Here is a 21,766-nt window from a genome sequence, read left to right on the forward strand (position 1 = left end):
AACTCAGACACAGTAATAGAGCAACAAACATTTGTTGGAATGTATGCACCAAGATATAAAGGTGTGCTGGGATGAGGCACTACTGAAGAACATTCAACGAAGTGAAAATGTAGCTAGTCGTTGGAAACTAATAATTAATGGTAATACTGAGTACAACAACATATCAGACCAACCTCACATTAGAGTTGAATACCTAAGCCATAACTGAAAGAACTCTTTTATATTGTTACTGCACAGCTATGCAACATTTGTTGAAAACCCTGCCATAAGCTAGAAGTAGGCAAATTTCCTTGTAATGAACTTAACTGTAATCAGAGGAACCAACTCTGGGATTAACTAAAGATGTACAACATAAATCAAAACTGTAACAATTTTACACTGATTCCAAATTAAACTGAATGGTGTAGGATATAATGTCCTACACGTTCAAATAAAATGCAGCAACATGACACTCCTTAATGTTTGTAAGGATACTCTCCCTCTATACAGGTGGGAAGAACTTTTCCTTAATTACTATATAAACACCACCTTTCACATTATTCCTGTTAGAATAAACTGTTTCAATTAAACTGACTGTATGGAACACCAAAGCTGTATTTTAATGCTGTGAAGTGATTTTCTGTAACAGCTACTGGCAGAAACAATTCAAGAACACACTTTTCACTCAGTACCAAAGTGTGTGCTGTTGTGAAATTTTTTAGCATATTAAACACATGTGCCATCCAAGTCTGACACACAGCGCCACACTACCAAGGGGTTTCATAAGTTTAATTAAAAAAAAACACACAATAAGATTAGTAACAAACTATTCCAAACTGTGAGTGGAATAAGCAACTACTAGAATCTAACTATGTCTCAGTAAAATAATATATGCAAAGCAATAACTAATTGTTACCCATATGCAACAATACTGACAGCTTGTATCAAAATTTAGATGAACAACTGTTATGAGAAGTAACTACATTAGGAAACACCCTGGTGTCATTCTGATTCAGGAAAATTGGAGAAATCCATTTTTGGCTTTCCCAAATTGAAAGGAAGATGTAAATATTTCTGCACAGAATAGCTGAAAGACATAAAAACTTTACTAGTAAAAACTGGTCCAGTTTCAACCTTAGGCCAGTATCAGGTGCACAGATGGATGTGTACACAAACTGATAAAATTTTACAATGATGAGATTGAAACTAGCGATTAGTGCTGGACAAAGTATTTACTTCAGCTGAATAGTCTGCATAGAAACAGTTGTGATCTTCTGACATTTGAAACTGTTGGAAGCAAATTATCCAAAACTTACAGGCTATGTGGACCAATGACATTCAATTGAAGGTATTACACCAATATGGATTATGGAACCTGCCTCTGCTTTCAGTGGACCAAATACAGTGTAACTGAATGTGTGAGACACAATAAAAATTTCCTGTGACACCTGATAAATGTCCTAGCATGTAAAGTGTACACAAATTAAAATGTGCTAAGCTTCCGTTTCTTAAAAGAAGCAGTAAAGGTGTCATTCTTTTTCTTCATGTAATTATTTAATAATGTGTTGGTGGATGCTTTGACTAACAACTTCAGTATTTTATCTGCCGAATGACCATTACTGCAAATAAAGTCTGTTAAGACGAAACTTTTCTTCTGAACAGCATTTATGGTTACATTTTGAACAAGCACCCTTGGACTATTGGATGACAATTTTTTTTCATTAGGGCAGATATTAATATCTGCACAGTAATGTAATTGTAAATAATAACATTCACAACATCAGGCTGAGGCAAAAACAAACCACCCCTGTCCAAATTTTTGATTAAACTAAGATGTTGTTCACCATGCCGACACATTTCTTTGTCTAAAAGAAGGTGTTTGCTGCACACCTCACACTGCTGTTTCTTCAGTACACTGCGAACACAATAGCCTGCTAAATATGTTAATATTGGAAGGTATGTTTCTGCCTGCCTGAAATCTTCCTCCAAATACATAATGTCAACCATAAACTCAGTCTATTTGTATAGTCTCTTTTGTGTCATCATTACAATTAAAGATGAACCCTTCTGCAACAGGCAGTTTACCAAAAGTACTTGAATACAACATGAGTGGTAAGATGTTCTGCATCCTCATCTTCGCTTCCACTTCAAAAATCTGTCTCACAGATATGAGATACTGAGAGCCAGCCATTGATCGGTAACTGGTAAACCTTGCTTCCAGAAAATCAGTTTGAATTTTTCCAGGCAAAAAATAAGTGAAACCAAGCTCTTTAGTACAGTACCTTGCCATCTTAATCAAACCATAGGTTGTAAATAAAATAGAAAGAAACTTCCACATGGGAAAAATATATTAAAAACAAAGATTCCAAGACTTACCAAGTGGGAAAGCGCCGGTAGATAGGCACAATAAATAAAACACACACACAGAATTTCGAGCTTTCGCAACCGGCGGCTGCTTCGTCAGGAAAGAGGGAAGGAAAAGGAAAGATGAAAGGATGTGGGTTTTAAGGGAGAGGGTAAGGAGTCATTCCAATCCCGGGAGCGGAAAGACTTACCTTAGGGGACAAAAAGGATAGGTATATACTCGCTCACACACACACACACACACACACACACACACACATCCATCCATACATACACAGACACAAGCAGACATTTTGTAACACAACCATAGGTTGTGTGTGTCAGAGCTATATGTGTATCTTTTGAAAGGGTATTATTTTTCAGGCCTAAGTCCTTCCACTTATCGAGCCACACAAAAAACTTTTCCAAAAAAACTAATTTTTCATCATTATTACTTAAAGACAGAGGCCACTGGAAGAGATCATTTAGTCGAACACCTTTGTGAACTGTCTTAACATTTACAATTTTCCACCATGTAAGTATAATTTTAATATATCCTGCAGTGGTCTGGTAATGTAACAAGTTTTTCTGTTCTCCTACAGTTGTACCGGCTTCAGTCGTATATTCATCTAATACCTGCAAAACAAGGTGCACATTCTGTTTCTCAAGTGAAGATGGATAAAGAGACTTCAAAGAAAGACGATAAGAATGCTTAAGTAGACCGTTACATTCAATCTTATGAAGCTGCCTCAATGCTTCGAAAGGTGCCATTAAAACCTGACAATCATCACTGCTTTCATCAAATTGTGGATATTTGAGCAAAACTTGAGAGTCCTTTTGATTAAACCAATTATTACGTATACACTTAGGGTGTGGACAGAATCAATTATAAAAAATAGTGGCTAAGTTGGATTAGCTGGATGTGGGTAAACTATACTGAGTTTTGGAGGTGAGCTAAAAAGTGCCATAGATTTCCTATTTATAGCATTGTTGTCACTAACTACACAAATAACTTCGAAACCGATGTCATAAAGGCCACATAATATTTTCTTCATATAGAAAAATAACTGTTCAGCTACAAGGTTTCTCACTGGAAGGACATGCACTACTTCTTTAAAAGAAGACAGCAATGATTGTATCATAGACATATGCTGTAGTAGCAGCCTTGTCACAATCAAATGCTGCCCCACAATGTTTCCTCCCTTGTAATCAAAATAAGGTTTAATATGAATTTCATCCATCATTAAAGAAATTGTACAATCACTTTCCTGCAAAGATTTAAATCTTTCCTTAATATACAGGAGCACAGCACCTTCATTTTGTTCATTATGAGGACCATTAGTATACGAGGAACATATTTTCTGTAAAGTTCTTGGATGAGGAAGAATAAGATTGCCAGTTGATCTCAAAAATTTATAGGTATGAGGGGAGATAGAATACAGAATACAACAAAATACAGGAAAGTGAGGATTAAACCTATAGTTTTCCTCACAGCTACATAGCAACTTAACTTGCTCACTTAAGAATTGAATTTGTTTCTGTTTTTTCTTCATCTACAGAACTGCACACGTCATTTAAAATGTCCTGTATAAGAAGGCACTGGCTTTTTAATGAATTTTCTTTTGCACTGACTAATTCTTTCACTTTGTCTAAAACTGTAAACAGGTCATTCATATTTGAAAGTTTGTGTGATATTTTTCTACTGCCTATCTTTCTTATCTCAGTGTTACTTTGATAAGCAGACAACTGCAAATCATTTGTCACTACAACAGATACAGACACAGATGGAGCAGGTAATACAGTAAGCAATAGAAATAAGACACAGTCACTTCTCCTAACAATGGACTATTCACTCGGAATGGTTTCTCTTTTTAGGCACTGCAGAAATGCTTCAAAAGTAGAAAATAACTTCCTCGAATCATACTCTGTTTTGGTGGCTATACTGTCTTTAATTGCTTGTAGAAGATGTTCATTGTCCAATCTAGCTCTCTTTTCCTCTGCACTTTCTCGAGAGCTGGTGGATGGAGTAGACAAATAGCTTGGGCAGCCTGGTAACACTGATGGGACAGCACCCTCTCTAAGCCTTGGTCTTGAAAGCTTGACACCAAGTTTGTGCCTTTCACTTCATCATAACATTCCGTATGCCGGCAGATGTCAGATTCGGTGAAGTGAAGTTCACAAACCTAAAACAAAGTAGTGTGAGTCAGTACAATATACAGCACGATCTAGAGATGTGTGTCTGTATGTTAAAGTAAAAACACTGGATACTCATTCATTTTCCACCAATATCAGCTTGACAGGTCACACCTAAGTGGAAGTACACAAATTATTTATGCTTAACAGCAACATACCATGTTCTACAACAACATGCATATTCCATTTTAATATTCTTTTATTAATTAGTACTATAAGCACTAGGAGCATACCTCACCAGGCATCAGTATATGATGAATATACCTGTGAACTGCTTGTGTTGCAGCAGTACTGTGATATTTATGGAACTATAAGAGTGAAGTTCCTATTATGGATTAAGTGGCACCAAATTTTGAGTAATCTGTTGAATTCTGCATGTTAACATAGCAATTATTTTATAATTTTGACTTTACAGTTTCTTCATTGTCATGTTATAAGAGATATCAACAGCTGCAGAATACTATTTCACTGTGGGTGTTTTTATGCCAGCACATATTAAAACCGTGTCATTGCAGGTAACACTGAATGAGGGTCTTGATATATGCCTAGCACAAATTTCATGTTTGGATAGAACAACAACGCCAAAGCAAACGCATGCCAAACACAAAATGAAGTTGAACAGATGCCAACATAAATGACACACCTCAGTAAGACAGTCATGACCATCCAACTGGAAGTATGTTAAGAAGATATCAACTAAACATTCCGTGCCAAGCTGTGTTGTATGAACTAAATGACACTTGTCATTTCAATTAACCATCTGAAACATTTAAAATACCGGACAGATTAAATAACTGGATGCGTTATTAACGAGAATGTCGTTATATGAGGCGGCTCAAGTGATACAGAACGTCATTGAAATCTGTTTGTGAAGACACCTATTCTGCATTATAACCTGAAGTCAGATGATTGGGTGTCACTTGTGTCACACGCCTGTACGAGAGATTTCCAGACTTCTAAACATCCCTAGGTCCACAGTTTCCGATGTGTTAGTGAAGTGGAAACGTGAAGGGACGCGTACAGCACAAAAGCGTAGAGGCCGAACTCGTCTATTGACTGGCAGAGACCGCCAACAGTTGAAGAGGGTCGTAATGTGTAATAGGCAGGCCATCTCACATGAATTCCAAACTGCATCAGGATGCACTGCAAGTACTATGACAGTTAGGCAGGAGGTCAGAAAACTTGTATTTTGTGGTCGAGCGGCTGCTCATAAGCCACAGATCACGCCGGTAAATGCCAAACGACGCCTCCCTTGGTGTAAGGAGGACGACTGAACAGCGGCAAAACGTTGAGTGGAGGGACGAACCACGGTACACAACGTGGCGATCCGACGGCAGGGTGTAGGGATGCCGAATGCCCGGTGAACGTCATCTGCCAGCGTGTGTGGTGCCAACAGTAAAATTCGGAGGCGGTGGTGTTACAGTGTGGTCGTGTTTGTCATGGAGGGGGCTTGCACCACCACCACCACCTAGAGACAAGGCCGCAGCGCGAAACTCATAGCAGGCCGTGACGTCACTCCAAGCGGGCCACCATGTTGTGTTTCGAAGAGTTTGTTTATCTACACGTTTATTGGATCGAGTGCTATATTCCTGCTTTAAACTAGCGATTACAGAGTTTACGCGTAGTGAAGCCACTGTGAACATGGTTTACAAATGTTGTGTGCCAAGGTGTCGTGGGAATTACGGAACTGGGCCGAAAGTAATGTTGTTTTCCTTTCCGAAAGACGCAAATCTGCGTTGAAATGGCTTTCAGCGATTCATCGGGACAATTTCCAACCCACTGAGCACACGAAGGTATGTAAAAACTATATACGTAGTACAATTATTATTTTTCTGGTGGAATATCTTGCATTTTGGATACATTTGACTAAAATTGAGTTCAATGCAGCAGCCCATTTTGCTCTCTCACATTACAATGGAGCTAATATGAAAAACGTTTGTTTTTTGAGGTGTTCTGATACTTTTGATAACACAGTATTCACATGTTTAACTTCTGAGGCCTGAACTAATATCTTACTTCATTATTTCGTAGTTAATATTACTACACCTAAATTATGTGGTGCGCAAAACTTGTACCATAAAAAAAAATCTGAATTTAAATTACATAAAAGTGAGGAAGCGTTACATCGAGAAATAACTGCGTTAAAGTGAAAAATGGAAAGGTGTGACAAAAATTTTATGCAGAAGATTTACAGGTGCTGATGATAGACAGTCTACCTTTATACATAAAGTTCTAAGAGACAAGGCTCTCCGACATGCAGATTAGATGAAAGTTGGTGACTCCTTGAGGTGGTCAAGCATATCCAAGTAATCATACAGAAATACTAAGTTTATTTATGTCAACGGTTAGAGGAGATGCATTTGTACAGAATACTACGCAGAATGTTCTACCTTATATTAAGATAAAGCTTGCTGTTATCCCTGCAACTACGGTATACTGGTCGTCCACATTCAGGAGAAGCAACTGAAATACTGCTTTGCAAACGATAACCATAACAAAATATTATGTAATTATAATCACATGGTTATTCAGTAATATACAGATAAAACCAGGCCAGCTTTTGGAAATACATACAGGGCGAAGAACAATTTGCGCACTCTGACTTTGCGGCGCGATTCCTCACATACTGGCAATAAATGGACGTTGAAGATTGGCAGTCTGGTAACACTGTTATCACATGTCGGTAAGTACATATGTTAGAGGAGAGACCAGTGCTGTGCAGTTGGTGCAGTGGATAGTATTTTGGGTTAGGATGCAGGAGGTCGGAAGTTCGATTCTGGGTCGAAGCTTATTTGTTTTTATTTTCTAAAAGTAGTCTCCTTGGTACGATATCTGGAGAATTAATCACCAAACAACTTTTAAAGTTAAGCTTCTACAATACATTTGAAGTTACATACTATGAACGCAGAAATGGAAGTACAATCATTTTTATTGGTCAGCTTTTAAAGAAGCCTTTTGCACGTCGTGGACGCGAATTGTTTTGCACCACTGTAACTAGTACATTCTAAACTTGTTTTCCCTGCAACTTCTTCCAATGGTCCAATCGAAGTTATTTGCAAAGCATGTTGCTTGCCTTACTGGTGCTCTAAAGCCGCAGCAGCATTCCGTCTTCAGGCCACAGGTGGCCCATTGGGACCATCCGACCGCCGTGTCATCCTCAGCGGAGGATGTGGATAGGAGGGATGTGTTGTCAGCACACCGCTCACCCAGTCGTTATGATGGTTTTCTTTGACTGCACGCCACTGGTCAACAGTAACTGATATCGTAGCATCATAAAAGTTTTGGTAGTCTGCTACATGGGTCCCAACCAAATCCAAAAATAATATAAATGCTGCATTAATTTTGTTCAGAAACATATTTTCGCTTTCCTTTCATTGATGTCTGTAATATTTTGGTGTTTATGTATTATGGTATATAGGAGATGTAATTTATAAGTTAGTGCGGTATATGTGCAACATGACGACCACTTGACTACTGTGGACTTAACTGTGCATAAATAATATTTGTGGTCTATTTATGGTCTACATATGTAGTCAATGAAAACAGAGCATAGCATTCTACGAAAGTAAGAAGCTGTGCAAGAGGAAAACGACGGCACTTTTGTACCAGAGCAGTGTGCACTCTTCGCATGTTGGTGTTTTTCTATTTATTTAAACAAACAATCAGATTTCAAATAGTGTAGTGGTTCCATATTCACTATGTTGCAAGGTCTGCATTTCTGACAAGAATATTCTGCAGCCCTCGACACTTAATTCTTTCTCCCACAGCTAATCTGACACTGAGCTTATAATCTTTGATCTGTCAGAAGAAGTCAAGCAGTTGCAGCTCTGTGGGTTTGCGGTCTGCAGGTGTTTATAAACTACATCCTACAGGTAATAAACAAGTGACAAGAGGTTACCAAAATTGAAAGGTGAAATGATCAAAACTTATCTCCGAACATAATTATCACATTTTTAATCTCATAATTGACTGTGCCTCGTTAAGTATTTTTCCAACAACTTGTACTGTAGTGACAGTTCGTAGTAATGTCGTGTTAATGTTATGTTGCGGCGTGTTTTGAATTTATTTATTTATTTTTGGATTTTGAAACGGGTTAGTCGGAATCAACGTTGGTGAATTTGTTTATTGTTTGGGACAACGTGTGGATTTAGTACATCGGTAATTGCTTTAGGTTAGGTTTCTCAAAACAAACCACCGGTGTTATTGCCCACGAGCTTGTAATTTTTCTAAATACGACTAATAAGTTAATTTTTCCACCAGTATTTTGGTGCGTATCAAATACGCAACGTATACTGTGCATCAGATATGAAAAATACATGTAACATCGTGCAGAGCGTCTTGTGAATTACATGCTATTTTCGCCATCCTATACAGACTCTACATACATCTTCAGTGAATTCTTAAAGGAAACGGTTTGTACTTCGAAATTTTTGCAACAGTTTATGTATGCTATGATCTCCAGTGAGAGTGGAAGTCATTGTTAATTTCGTTGTGGTGGAAGACAACCAACTTTTTACCTGATCTGTCTGGCTATGCAAATTTGTATACCAGTTGCGATGTAATAATGTTTACTAAGGATTCACAAGGGCCAAGAAGAGCTTTTGCTGTGATCTAATGTATTGCTCTTTTTTCTAGCTTGAGGTATTTTATCGCCTTCTTCAATATTTCTCTTTTAAGCGCAGATAGCGCATCATTTCGGGGCTGCGTACTTGGAGATAAAAGAAAATGTCACCGCATGTATTTATTGGTTTTATTAATTTAGCATCGTTGTCATCGTAAAAACTATATCATACTTGTCAAACACAGAAATACAAAAAAGTCTGGTATGTACAAAATGAAATTGTCTGCAATACATACTAGAATTTTTTTAATTTTTGTTTGCATAAGAATGGTGTATAATAATTTGTTTCCCAGTAATAACTACATATAGAATAAATAGTAATGTAGATTAAGTAGGCCTAGTACAGTATAGACTGAAACATACAAAGATAGGATTTATCACACAGCTGCTTTACATGTATCGGGGCTTGATTTACGAAATCATTTTCTCAATCTTTAGGATATTCATTTTCTTAGGTCTAGCAACTTTTATCACTGTGAAATTTAAGTTCTAATTTAAAACTGATATTGTCCTTTGTCTTTTATCTTTGAGGCAATGCATTAGAGTGTAATACCCATACATATTACATGCTTCTGATTTCGAACTCTATTTCTTCAATGTGTAGGTCATTCATGTTCCCTATTCTATAATTGTGGCAGTTAGCATTTGTGTGGAGATTCCTTATATTGCTTTGGTTATTAGTACACATTTAAAAATGTAGGGTGGTGGCAGAGTATTCCTAATTTCCTGAAAAGAGGTCTGCAGTGAGTTTGTGTAGCTCTGTAGGCCATTATATGGACAGTGTGTTTTGTAAGTTAATTTTTTTTTAAATTAGCTGTCCAAAATGATATTCCTTATGAGTCAACAGAATGGAAATCTCAAAAGTATACCTTTGAAAGTGCAAACATTTTAGATAACTCTCTGTGCAAAGAAGGCTGAATTAGCTCTGTGTGCAAGGAACCTTAAATGGTGCTTCCAATTAATAGCTTCATGTATATGCGTTCCTAACATTTTTGCAAACTGCACACACTAATAGTCTCTCATCCATTTTCCGATAGTCTTCATCCCGGATCATTTTACCAAGCTGAATGTAGTTTTTTTATTTGGTAATATTTTTTAGTTTTATCAATAGTCACTCATTCTTAGACTTGTCATCAGCATATAGTAAAATTTTGATTATTGTATTGCAACTGTAAATGATTCACATATGTCAGAAAGAGTGGTGCTCCTAAGATGTTGCCCGAGGAGCACCTGTAAAGTAACTTCTTTTGCTATTTAGACTGCCCTTATTATCTGATTTGAATTAACAGTGGTGAGTTCACAGTCTGAGTTCTGTTTTTGAGATACAACTGAAACCACTGTTCCTGTGATACTAATTGCTTTGAGCTTATCAAGGGGGATTTCATGGCATATGGTATTGGAAGGCTTTTGACAAATCTGTATTTATTGCTACCACACTTCTTTATTTATTTCTTGGGTGTAGTCTAAGACTGCAACTATTGTGCTGTGTTTTGCATGAAAGCCATTTTCAGAGTTCATCGCTGAATATCAATTTCATGTTTCCCTACTATTTTGGAGAAAGCAGAAAGAAGTGATATCGGATGGTACTTTTCTATTTTATGCCTGTCTCACTTTTAGCCACTGTGTAAACAAATCTTCACTAAAGGATAAATTTGTAACATGTGTTAAAGGTTTTACAGTCTACGCTGCAGTCATTATTGTGATTGGGTTGAAATTGGTACACCATCTCCACCCACGGTAATTTTTGGTTTTAAGCTCCTAGTCAACCCTAATTACTCCTGTTCATCTCTTGAAGGAATGTTCATGCTACAGGCAACATTTGGAGCCTTTATTCTTTTCCTTTTTGAGAATTTTAAGTTTAGTGAATGTGGTACATTAAAAAAAAAGTTATTAATGTAGTTTACCATTTCCTTCTTTTCTGTATTATAATTTTCAATGTGTTTGTTTTATTTCTTCATCTTCTCAAATGATATTAGTTTCATTTATTACACTTTCTCAAACAGTATGGCGAAACCATAGGCACAAGAACATTATAATTAGATAAACCAAGGTCAGTATTAATTACATAGGAATCTAAAAAGTATTATTGTCTATGAGAGTCTGTACTGTGTGTTATTAGAGTAGGACCTATAATATAGGATAACATGTTTAAAGACTGTAAAATGTTCAGAAATGGTATTTAAGTGTGTCATTTCACATAATTGTCTTAAAAGCCCCACAAAGAAGCACAGTCACTTTTTCAAGGTACCCAATGTTTAAGCATCATTTCTAGTTTTGAAATAAATTTCTCTAAATCTCCACAAGGTGACCTATACACGGTCATTACCAGTTTCTCTTTTCTCACCATACAACTCAATAGCAGCTGTTTCAAAATGCTTTTCTACAGTTCACTTTCAAATATCATTTCTTTTGAATTTTACCCGTTTTTCATATAAATGCAGATACCACCATTTTTGGCATTTTCCCTACAGTAAAAGCTAGCAAGTCTAAAAGAATGTATAATGAAACAATGGAAACTCCGTGTTGGAATATAAACAGTTTGAGAAGAATATTGATTGCTACTTACTATAAAGATGACACGCGAAGTTGCAGACAAGCACAATTAGGGCACTTACAAATTTTCTTTTGGCCACAGCCTTCATCAGAAAAAGAAAAACACACACACATTCATTCACACAAACAGGGATACCTCACGCACACATGACCACCATCTCTGGCGTCTCAGACCAGAATGTTGTTTGACTGATATTCCCTACACCAATTCTCTGAAAGACACAAACACTGTCTGAAACTCATCTAAGACAAATTCTAGTTAAAGGTAGTCATTCCTTAGAGATTGAATATATAGATTCATAACTTGGAAAGAATTTGGGGGAAGTCTAGATTTAGTTGCGCCTACAATTTCTTTTATCGAGTTGGTTGTAGAGGTATTGATTGTTTCTGCATTTGTTGAAAGTACTATACTTCAACTTTGCTTGTCATGAGGTATAAAAAATCCTGGTTTGTTCTTGAAATTCATTTTGGTAAGATCATTTTTTGTCTTTGGAGTGGTGTTTGTCACTATAGTTTGCACTGATCTTGGTTTTTTCTTTATTCTTGTGCTTGTTGCTGCAGAGATGGGCTGTACTGAATGTGTTATTCCAATGATCCATAAAGCTGTTGGAGTCCACAGTTTGTCTTGAACTAGTCCTTTAGAGCACAGCTTGCAAAATTGGACAATGTGCTGTTTATGTTAGAGAAGGAAAGTTGCCACTCACCATATAGCGGAGATGCTGAGTCGCGATAGGCACAACAAAAAGATTTACGCAATTATAGCTTTCGGCCATGAATGCCTTTTTTGGCAAAAACACACACACACACACACACACACACACACACACACACACACACACACCATCCTGGATTTTGTTACCTTCTTGGATCATCATCTTTTGTCTCAGTAAATTTTACCCGTTTTTCATATAAATGCAGATACCACCATTTTTGGCATTTTCCCTACAGTAAAAGCTAGCAAGTCTAAAAGAATGTATAATGAAACAATGGAAACTCCGTGTTGGAATATAAACAGTTTGAGAAGAATATTGATTGCTACTTACTATAAAGATGACACGCGAAGTTGCAGACAAGCACAATTAGGGCACTTACAAATTTTCTTTTGGCCACAGCCTTCATCAGAAAAAGAAAAACACACACACATTCATTCACACAAACAGGGATACCTCACGCACACATGACCACCATCTCTGGCGTCTCAGACCAGAATGTTGTTTGACTGATATTCCCTACACCAATTCTCTGAAAGACACAAACACTGTCTGAAACTCATCTAAGACAAATTCTAGTTAAAGGTAGTCATTCCTTAGAGATTGAATATATAGATTCATAACTTGGAAAGAATTTGGGGGAAGTCTAGATTTAGTTGCGCCTACAATTTCTTTTATCGAGTTGGTTGTAGAGGTATTGATTGTTTCTGCATTTGTTGAAAGTACTATACTTCAACTTTGCTTGTCATGAGGTATAAAAAATCCTGGTTTGTTCTTGAAATTCATTTTGGTAAGATCATTTTTTGTCTTTGGAGTGGTGTTTGTCACTATAGTTTGCACTGATCTTGGTTTTTTCTTTATTCTTGTGCTTGTTGCTGCAGAGATGGGCTGTACTGAATGTGTTATTCCAATGATCCATAAAGCTGTTGGAGTCCACAGTTTGTCTTGAACTAGTCCTTTAGAGCACAGCTTGCAAAATTGGACAATGTGCTGTTTATGTTAGAGAAGGAAAGTTGCCACTCACCATATAGCGGAGATGCTGAGTCGCGATAGGCACAACAAAAAGATTTACGCAATTATAGCTTTCGGCCATGAATGCCTTTTTTGGCAAAAACACACACACACACACACACACACACACACACACACACACACACACACACCATCCTGGATTTTGTTACCTTCTTGGATCATCATCTTTTGTCTCAGTAAATTTCCATGGTGTTTTTAATTTCTGTACAAACATATTATTTTCCCACATTATTCATATGCAACTCTTGTATGATATAATGCATTCTTTCTAAGCCATCAAGTTTTAAAATAATATGTTTGGGAAGGCTTTGGTGATTTTTTTCCCATTTTTCTGTTCTTGATTTCTGTTTCCTTGTTTACTCATAAATGTGGAATTGATCTTTACTGAATGGTATGCTTGGTAACAGTATGTTTACATTTCTTAAAATATTTAGGGCGCTTCTACCATACCTGATAGCTTTATGGCTGTTGTTTTGGTAAACATCACTTGCTCCAGCAAACATTAAAACAACGTCTTGGTTGGTTTGTGGCTCTGCTACGTTTTTTTTTTTGGTCCTGTAGACTTCATTCATTGGAGCATCTTGCTTAACTAAACGTGTTATATTAGGTTTTACTTCGTTCAAGATTTCTGCCATATTTCATCCAAGACTGCCAGCAAGAATCAGTATTTTTCTTTGAAATCCAAAGTTTCCATTTGTACCATACTTGTGTTCTCGTCTGTCGCTTTCTTTAATGATGGTCACCTGTATTTATATTGTTACTACTATCAAGACACTTTGTAACATGCACACTTTCCTGTCACTGGTACTTTGGTTTTCAGTTGCATTTGTTGAAACTATTTAGTCTTTTCCTTTTTATTCCTATTATTTTTTCTGCTTCATAAACTTGGAAATTCAGGGTTAACAACAATTTGCCAGGATGTGTATATTCCAGTGGAGTTTTGTATAAAGTAAGTGCAACAGCTTTGCAGATTTATGTAAAAAGAAAGTAATTGGTCTAGGAAGGACTATTTTCACTGACAAGAGTCATACATCATAATGTAACAAAACATTCATCATGGATAGAAACTTAAGAGGAGCAATTTAAACAAATTAGTTTTGTAAGAGGACTTTACCCAATATTAAAGGTGATTGATAATAAAGAATAAGTTGTAGTGCATTGCAGTATATGTGTTTTTCTTTAGTGAGCTGGTATAAAATTCAACATGGGAGTATTATCTCTAGGCTGAGTAGCTATACAACTATAGAATGTGTAAGGAAAGCAATATAAAAGGAACTCTGTCAAAAATGGATATTAACTGTCTAACAAAGAGTGCTTCATAGGCTGCTGAACACTGCGTATGGGTAGATATGAATATTAGAGTGAACAAACTGCAGACTGACACCTGTGTTTTGAGATTAAGTACTCCAAATGTTGCAGACATGATTAAGCAGTATAAATTCCACTCTGTTGTTATGTATAGAGGCCTTAACACAAGAAGAAGATGATTATAACAGTTTTGGTTTATCATACACAATAGGGTTGATGGTAGCAAATAGTTTTATGTAGCAAATTCATACTACACTTTTGGTATTAATGTTGAACAACCAATATATCTCTCCAGTAGTGCTCACAGCAGTTTACTATCCCTAACTCCAATGACACAAACAGTAGCAATCAATTTAATCATTTCTTTCCATGTGATAGCTTCTGCAAAACTTTAATTTTCTGTCATTTTGAGATAATAAGTTATGGCTGTTCATAACCTGACAGTTGCATCTCAGTTCTTATCATGGACTTCTGTTCTTCAGCTAATGTTGCACTTATGTCTGGTTAGTGGTTCATCTGCTGCAAATAGTACTGGATTGAAAGTACTGCCTTTGATTTGTATCTCACAGCAACAGTGGAAATAAAATGTGACTGTTCTTATCTGCTTGCTTGTGTTTCAGGGACTAATAACTGCAGCAATGGACCATCGAATAACTATTTGGATAAAAGAAGAGAGAAAAAATGACGTAACAAGTACACCAGGATCCATGGTAGGTGATTTTTTACCATTGTTTCATTAATTTCTGTGTACAATATGCTGTGCAAATAAAGAGAATTCATGACACATTTCTGGTAGCATGATTAATTCATTGTAATAAAAAATTGTCGATTTCTGAGGTTATATGCAGCATTTCTCGATGTTGTCCTGAGGTTACAATGTCTCTTAAAATTCTCAAATTGTGGAAGGGGGAGTTTAACTTTAGGTTATGTAATTTGTAGAAATTCTTAATGCGCTGTTCATGGCATTGATGATATGTTTGCATAAAATTAAGGTATGCTGTTGAAATAGTTGATGCATGATCTGCAAGAAGTCGGTTCCAATGGGCACAGTATGTCAGCAAATGACCTTGATGCCATCATCAGGTGAGCTGATGAATTGTTTGTTGGCACATGTATAATAGCAAGGGCACTTACTGGAATGTTGTGCTCATTGGACACTGATATATGGCCATTTACCCATGATGTATTTTTCTTTTCATCATTTATACTGATAGAAGTTGAAGATTCTTGTAATTTGTTATGCTTTTGTATGCTTATTTTAAATGAAAACTTCAATATGCAGTTTAAGTATGAATATGATGATATGCTAAATATTAGGGATGAAATTGAATTTAAAAATAAAATAGGAGCAGGAAGCTGATTATTACATTGTATATATAAGATTAACTGCATTGTTCACTACCACTACGGCAACTCAGAGTCAAACAGTCACCTTCCAACCTAACCTAGACATTGGCTGCACTACAGACCAATTTTATGAATTTAAAGGTAATATTAATGCACATTCATTGGCAGTATGTTTGCAAAAAAATAGATTTATTCTGATCTAATACACTTGGTTTAAGTGTTAACTTTAATGTGTAAAATAAGAATGAAGATAACTTTATGATGCCATTAGCAATGTAATTTAAAAATATAGTGGAAAAGTGGATGCAGTAATGCATTATTACATTGTATAGTTGAAATGTGGAAACTAACCTGAAAAGAAGGGAGCACATGCTTTCAAAAAGTTGTGCTGAGGATTTGATGGGGAGCTTGTATAACTGATGGGGAGGTACTGAATAATAGAATTGGGGAGAGAAGAAATTTAAGGCATAATTTGAGCAAAAGAAGTTTAGGGTAAAAATTGTAGGGATAGACCAAGGCTTGGCTACAGTAAGAAAGTTGAAATGTAGATTCCAGTATTGAGGCAGAAATAAAGAGGTGTGCACAGGATAGACTAGTGTGGGGAGCTACATCGAAGAAGTGTAAAGACTTAAGCCAATAAAACAACAGTGTAGAGAATACAAATTGTGATTTCTATATTAATGTAAGATTTTTAGAGGGCCGTAAAAGTAATTAAGAATAAGAATAAAAATCTTTATTGGCCGTTCAGTATTTTCTTATACAATGGGCTTTGTCAGTAAGTTCAATTACAGTATAAAGATGGTTATATTCTCATAACAATGTATATATAAATCATATGAAATTTAGTGTAGTACAATAGCACACATTTGGAATTTTATATATTATTAATTTTACAATAAAAAGGAAAACATTATACAGATTTATATTAAGCAGGGAGTATTCATGTTGATGACACTATGTAATTACCATATACATGTTGATAACACTATGTCATTATCCTAAGCTATTGATACAAATTTAGGTCCTACTACAGGCAGAGGTACCTTTCTCTATGTTAAAACAGCAAATCTGCCATATTACAATCTTTAAATTCATCAACTGAGTAAAATGCTTTACCTTTGAGCCATTGACCCAATGTTGTCTTAAATTTACTATTAGATACTGTTTGTACAACTTTAGGGAGCGTATTAAACAGTTCGAGGCCTACATATTTATAACTATTATGTATATTAAAAATAAAGATTCCAAGACTTACCAAGCGGGAAAGCGCCGGCAGACAGGCACATGAACACAACACACAAACACACACACAAAATTACGAGCTTTCGCAACTGGCAGTTGCTTCGTCAGGAAGGAAGGAAGGAGAGGGAAAAATGAAAGGGTGTGGGTTTTAAGGGAGAGGGTAAGGAGTCATTCCAATCCCGGGAGCGGAAAGACTTCCCTTAGGGGAAAAAAAGGACAGGTGTACACTCGCACACACACACACACACATATCCATCCGCACATACACAGACACAAGCAGACATGTCTGCTTGTGTCTGTGTATGTGCGGATGGATATGTGTGTGTGTGTGTGTGTGTGCGAGTGTACACCTGTCCTTTTTTTCCCCTAAGGGAAGTCTTTCCGCTCCCGGGATTGGAATGACTCCTTACCCTCTCCCTTAAAACCCACACCCTTTCATTTTTCCCTCTCCTTCCTTCCTTCCTGACGAAGCAACTGCCAGTTGCGAAAGCTCGTAATTTTGTGTGTGTGTTTGTGTGTTGTGTTCATGTGCCTGTCTGCCGGCGCTTTCCCGCTTGGTAAGTCTTGGAATCTTTATTTTTAATATATTTTTCCCATGTGGAAGTTTCTTTCTGTTTTATTAACTATTATGTATCTTAGACAATCTAGAGTATGGCAGATTAATTGTGTGGTTTCATCTTGTATTGTGGGTGTGGACAGATGACCTAAGGGGATATTGAGCTATGTTTTCTTTTATGTGTAGTAAGCAATAATAGATGTACAAACAAGGAACTGTCATGATGTTAAGATTTTTGAAATGTTCCCTGCATGTATCCCTAAGAGATAAACCCACTATACATCGAAGAGCTTTTTTTGCCATCTGAAAATGATATTGAATTGGAAGAATTTCTCCAGAGCAGAATACCATTTGAAAGATGGGGGTGGATATAAGCAAAATATGAATGCAGCAGTAAGTTTTGGCTGACATTACTCCTAAGCTTATAAAGTAGGAACATAGCACGTGAAAGTTTAGAACAGACGTATGTGATATGTTTATCCCAGCTAAGTTTCTGGTCAATCATCATTCCTAGCAGTTTAACGGACTTATTTTCTTTGTTTGATACCTTCAAATTAAAGAATATTTCATCAGTTTTTGTTTCATTTATGAATTGGGAGTGTGCACTAAACCAATGAACCGATTTTTCAAATATTATATATTTTTTTTCTCGTACAGATTCAAGAGTCTGTCCTGAATTGATAAAAGTTGTATCGTCTGCATAGAGGACTGTTTTACATGGTAAATACTGTGGCATATCGTTAACATACACTACAAACAGGAAGGACCCAAGTATGGAGCCCTGTGGCACACCTCTCTTTATTGTTGGTGGATTTGACAGCTGCCAATTTACACTAACAAATTGTACTCTGTTGCTTAAGTAGTATTCTGATAATTTCAGGGTGTCCTCTTCCATGCCATAGTGTCTAAATTTCATGATCAAAGTACGATGAGATACAGTGTCAAATGCTTTACTCAGGTCTATGAGAGTAGCACAGGAGATTAATTTATTTTCAAAGCCATCATATATATCACTAACAATATTTTCAACTGCTTTAAATGTGGATAGTTTAGACCTGAATCCATACTGTGACTTACTTAACAAATTATTCCTATCAAAATAGTGATTTATTTGGTGAACACAGTCTTGGATTATTTTAGATATTATTGGGATTAATGAGATAGGGCGATAGTTACTTGGATTTGATTTATCTCCTCTCTTAAATATGGGAATAGTTACTGCTATTTTCAAACAGTCGAGGAAAATCCCTTGATGTAATATATGGTTAATGAGAGTGGTTAGAGGGGGCAGAAAATCACTTGATATCTTGTTTATGACAAAGTTTGACAGACCATAGAAGTCCTCTGCTCAGGAACTACTTAGTTTGCCTATTGCTTTGCTAACATCATTTTCAGTTACTGTTGCCCAGCAGAATTTATGGACTACATACTTATTTGAATCTAAAAAGAGTTTTAGCATCAAGAATGATGTTGAGGGGAAACAAATCTCATTGTAAACTGAAGTTAACAATGTGTGAGTTTAAGATATCTGGGGCTATGGGTATAGCTAGTTGAGTTTTTGGTCTATTTATTTCACTTTTAATTACTTCCCAGGCGGCTTTACAGCTGTTTCTGGATTTAAGAATATAGTTATCATTCGCCCTATGTTTTGCTGAACTTATTTCAGATCTATAAATTTTTCTTATTCTAATGTACATCTCTTTGTACTCGTTGCTGTTATGAGATCTGCCCTTAAACATAAGAAGCATAATCCTGATGCTGTTGGGGTATGGTGTAAACCAATTATTTAGTCTGTGGTTTATGAGTTTGGTTATTATTCTGTCTTTTTACTAATCTGGGACAACACTCATCAAACATTCTTGCAATTTCCTCTATAAATAATTTGCTTGTGTTATTCACACACATATCTTTGTATAAGATGTCATTCCAGTTAACTGACCTTAATCTAGTTCTAAACTCTCTTATGTTGCATTCATTCATAGGTCTAACAGTTTTGTGTTGTTCACCTAGAATGCTGACTGGAACTGTAATCCATAGGCCATCATGGTCAGCTAGGCCTAGCTTGACTACTCCAGTTTCAACATTATTTTCATGGATATTACTTATTATATTGTCTAAGCATGCATTATATCTTGTAGGCTTATCATTTAGACAATAGCAATCAAAAGCTCTTAGACTATCCAAAAATTCAAATATGATATGACTCTGTACCCTGATATCCATATTAATATCACCAAAAATTAAGATTCTTTGGTATTTATATTTAGGCTTAGTTAGTAAGACTAACAGTTTTTTTAAATGTACCATAAATTCATATTCACTAGAAGATGGTGTGCGATTTACAGATGCAACAATAATATTATGTTTAGGTATATGTACAACAGCAGCCTCAAAGATGGTGTCTATACACAGGTCTGTGACATCAATAGTAAAGTATTGTAGATTTAGTCCATTCTTAATATATATTATATATTATGGTTCTAGTGAACAACGCAAGCTATCAGTTCATTTTTTTAAGTGTATCATACATAGGTGGCATCTTGGATATTGTTTTTGTGTGTTCCAGTTGTAGGTTGCAGTTGTTTTAGTTTGTGATTTAGTTGTAAGTGGCATATTAGGCTATGTTTTTGCTACACTTGCAATTCATTGTAAGGTAAAGATGTTTTGGATTGAGTTGCATTCTACACCTATTAATGATGTGGAGACGGGGTTGTAGCATAGCCAGTGGTTCAATTGGAAGGTCATAGGTTGATTGTGAGTTGAGAAAGCATAATAATTGTGTCATAAGTCTTTTTTCCATTGTTACAAATATATCATTAAATGAAAACCCAACTTTTCTGCTATAGTCTGGTATTCTCAAGATTTTATTTATTTATTTTGTCTGATGGCAGTAATAACAAGATAAGTGTCATTAAAACCATTTTTCCCATATATTCCCACTAGTTTCAGTTTCTGTTTTTCTGTTGCTGACATCATCCATGGGTCATATCGTAAGGCTTATATCTCTACCATGTTGTCTTGTCATCAGTCTGTCAGTGCAGAGTCATGTTGTATATTTATCTCATAGTTCCTTTGAAAGGTGTTTGAAGAGACATTTATTGCAGTTACTGGTTTGAAAAGGAAGTTTCATATCATAATAATTTCTGTATTAGTACTTGGTTCTGAATTGTAAAGTAGGCCTCAGTAAGAACAAAGCAGGAAATTTTGATTTCGGACAAATGGCATTTAGTAGACATACAATACTGTGTACATGCAATCTGATAAACTGTCGTGTGTATATTTGTGACAGTAACAGAGTTGTGGCAAAACTAAGAGGTTACAGACTGAAATACTGACTCTTGTAACTACGTCTTACGTAGGCATCTTTTCATCACAATAAATGTTTGTAAAGTTGCAAGGCTTTTACAGTAGAATTAAGCAATATTTGGTGTAAATAATGTAACTTGAAATGCGATTGAAACTTTGTCACACTGTATAATACCTGTTACTTCCTATGCCTCACTAATCTTGAAAGTTTCTCTGGAAGCAGTGACAATGCAAATGTAAGAACTTGCCTGAGAAAACTACAATGTAAAAATAGCTTCGGTAGAGTACTTATATGCAATGACAATATTGCAGAATTCGTATGGATCGAGTCAAGCTAGACTCCACATTCAGTGTAAGCCTAGACTAAGAACAACAGGACAGAGATGAGCATAGTGCAGATTTCAGTCTTTGCATTTTGAATATATCACATATTATCATTTACTTGATTTGAGGATTATGTTGCCCATATTCAGGGCATTCATTTTTGAATGGTATCTACCATTGGTTTGACAATGAGAACACCTGGAATAGTTAGTGATATATAACACCTATCTTTTCTATATTAATCTTCTCATA

At 36.1% G+C, this 21,766-nt stretch overlaps 1 protein-coding gene across 2 annotated transcripts in view; it reads left to right on the forward strand.

Annotated features, from left to right (window-relative positions):
- Positions 1-6,498: 6,498 nt before the first annotated feature.
- LOC126295274 (zinc finger protein 596-like) overlaps positions 6,499-21,766 on the forward strand; it is a 128,143-nt gene continuing 112,875 nt past the window's right edge. The window contains exons 1-2 of one of the 2 annotated variants that reach the window (XM_049987702.1): positions 6,499-7,198; positions 15,360-15,449. In XM_049987702.1, the coding sequence (XP_049843659.1) occupies positions 7,193-7,198; positions 15,360-15,449 (96 nt within the window). In that variant the 5' untranslated portion in view covers positions 6,499-7,192. Of the gene's footprint in view, positions 7,199-8,350; positions 8,426-15,359; positions 15,450-21,766 lie in introns of those variants that run through there. The other variant, XM_049987703.1, reaches the window with a different exon arrangement.

This window comes from Schistocerca gregaria, chromosome 11, assembly GCF_023897955.1.
Source record: "Schistocerca gregaria isolate iqSchGreg1 chromosome 11, iqSchGreg1.2, whole genome shotgun sequence".
Taxonomy (NCBI): Eukaryota; Metazoa; Arthropoda; class Insecta; order Orthoptera; family Acrididae; genus Schistocerca; species Schistocerca gregaria.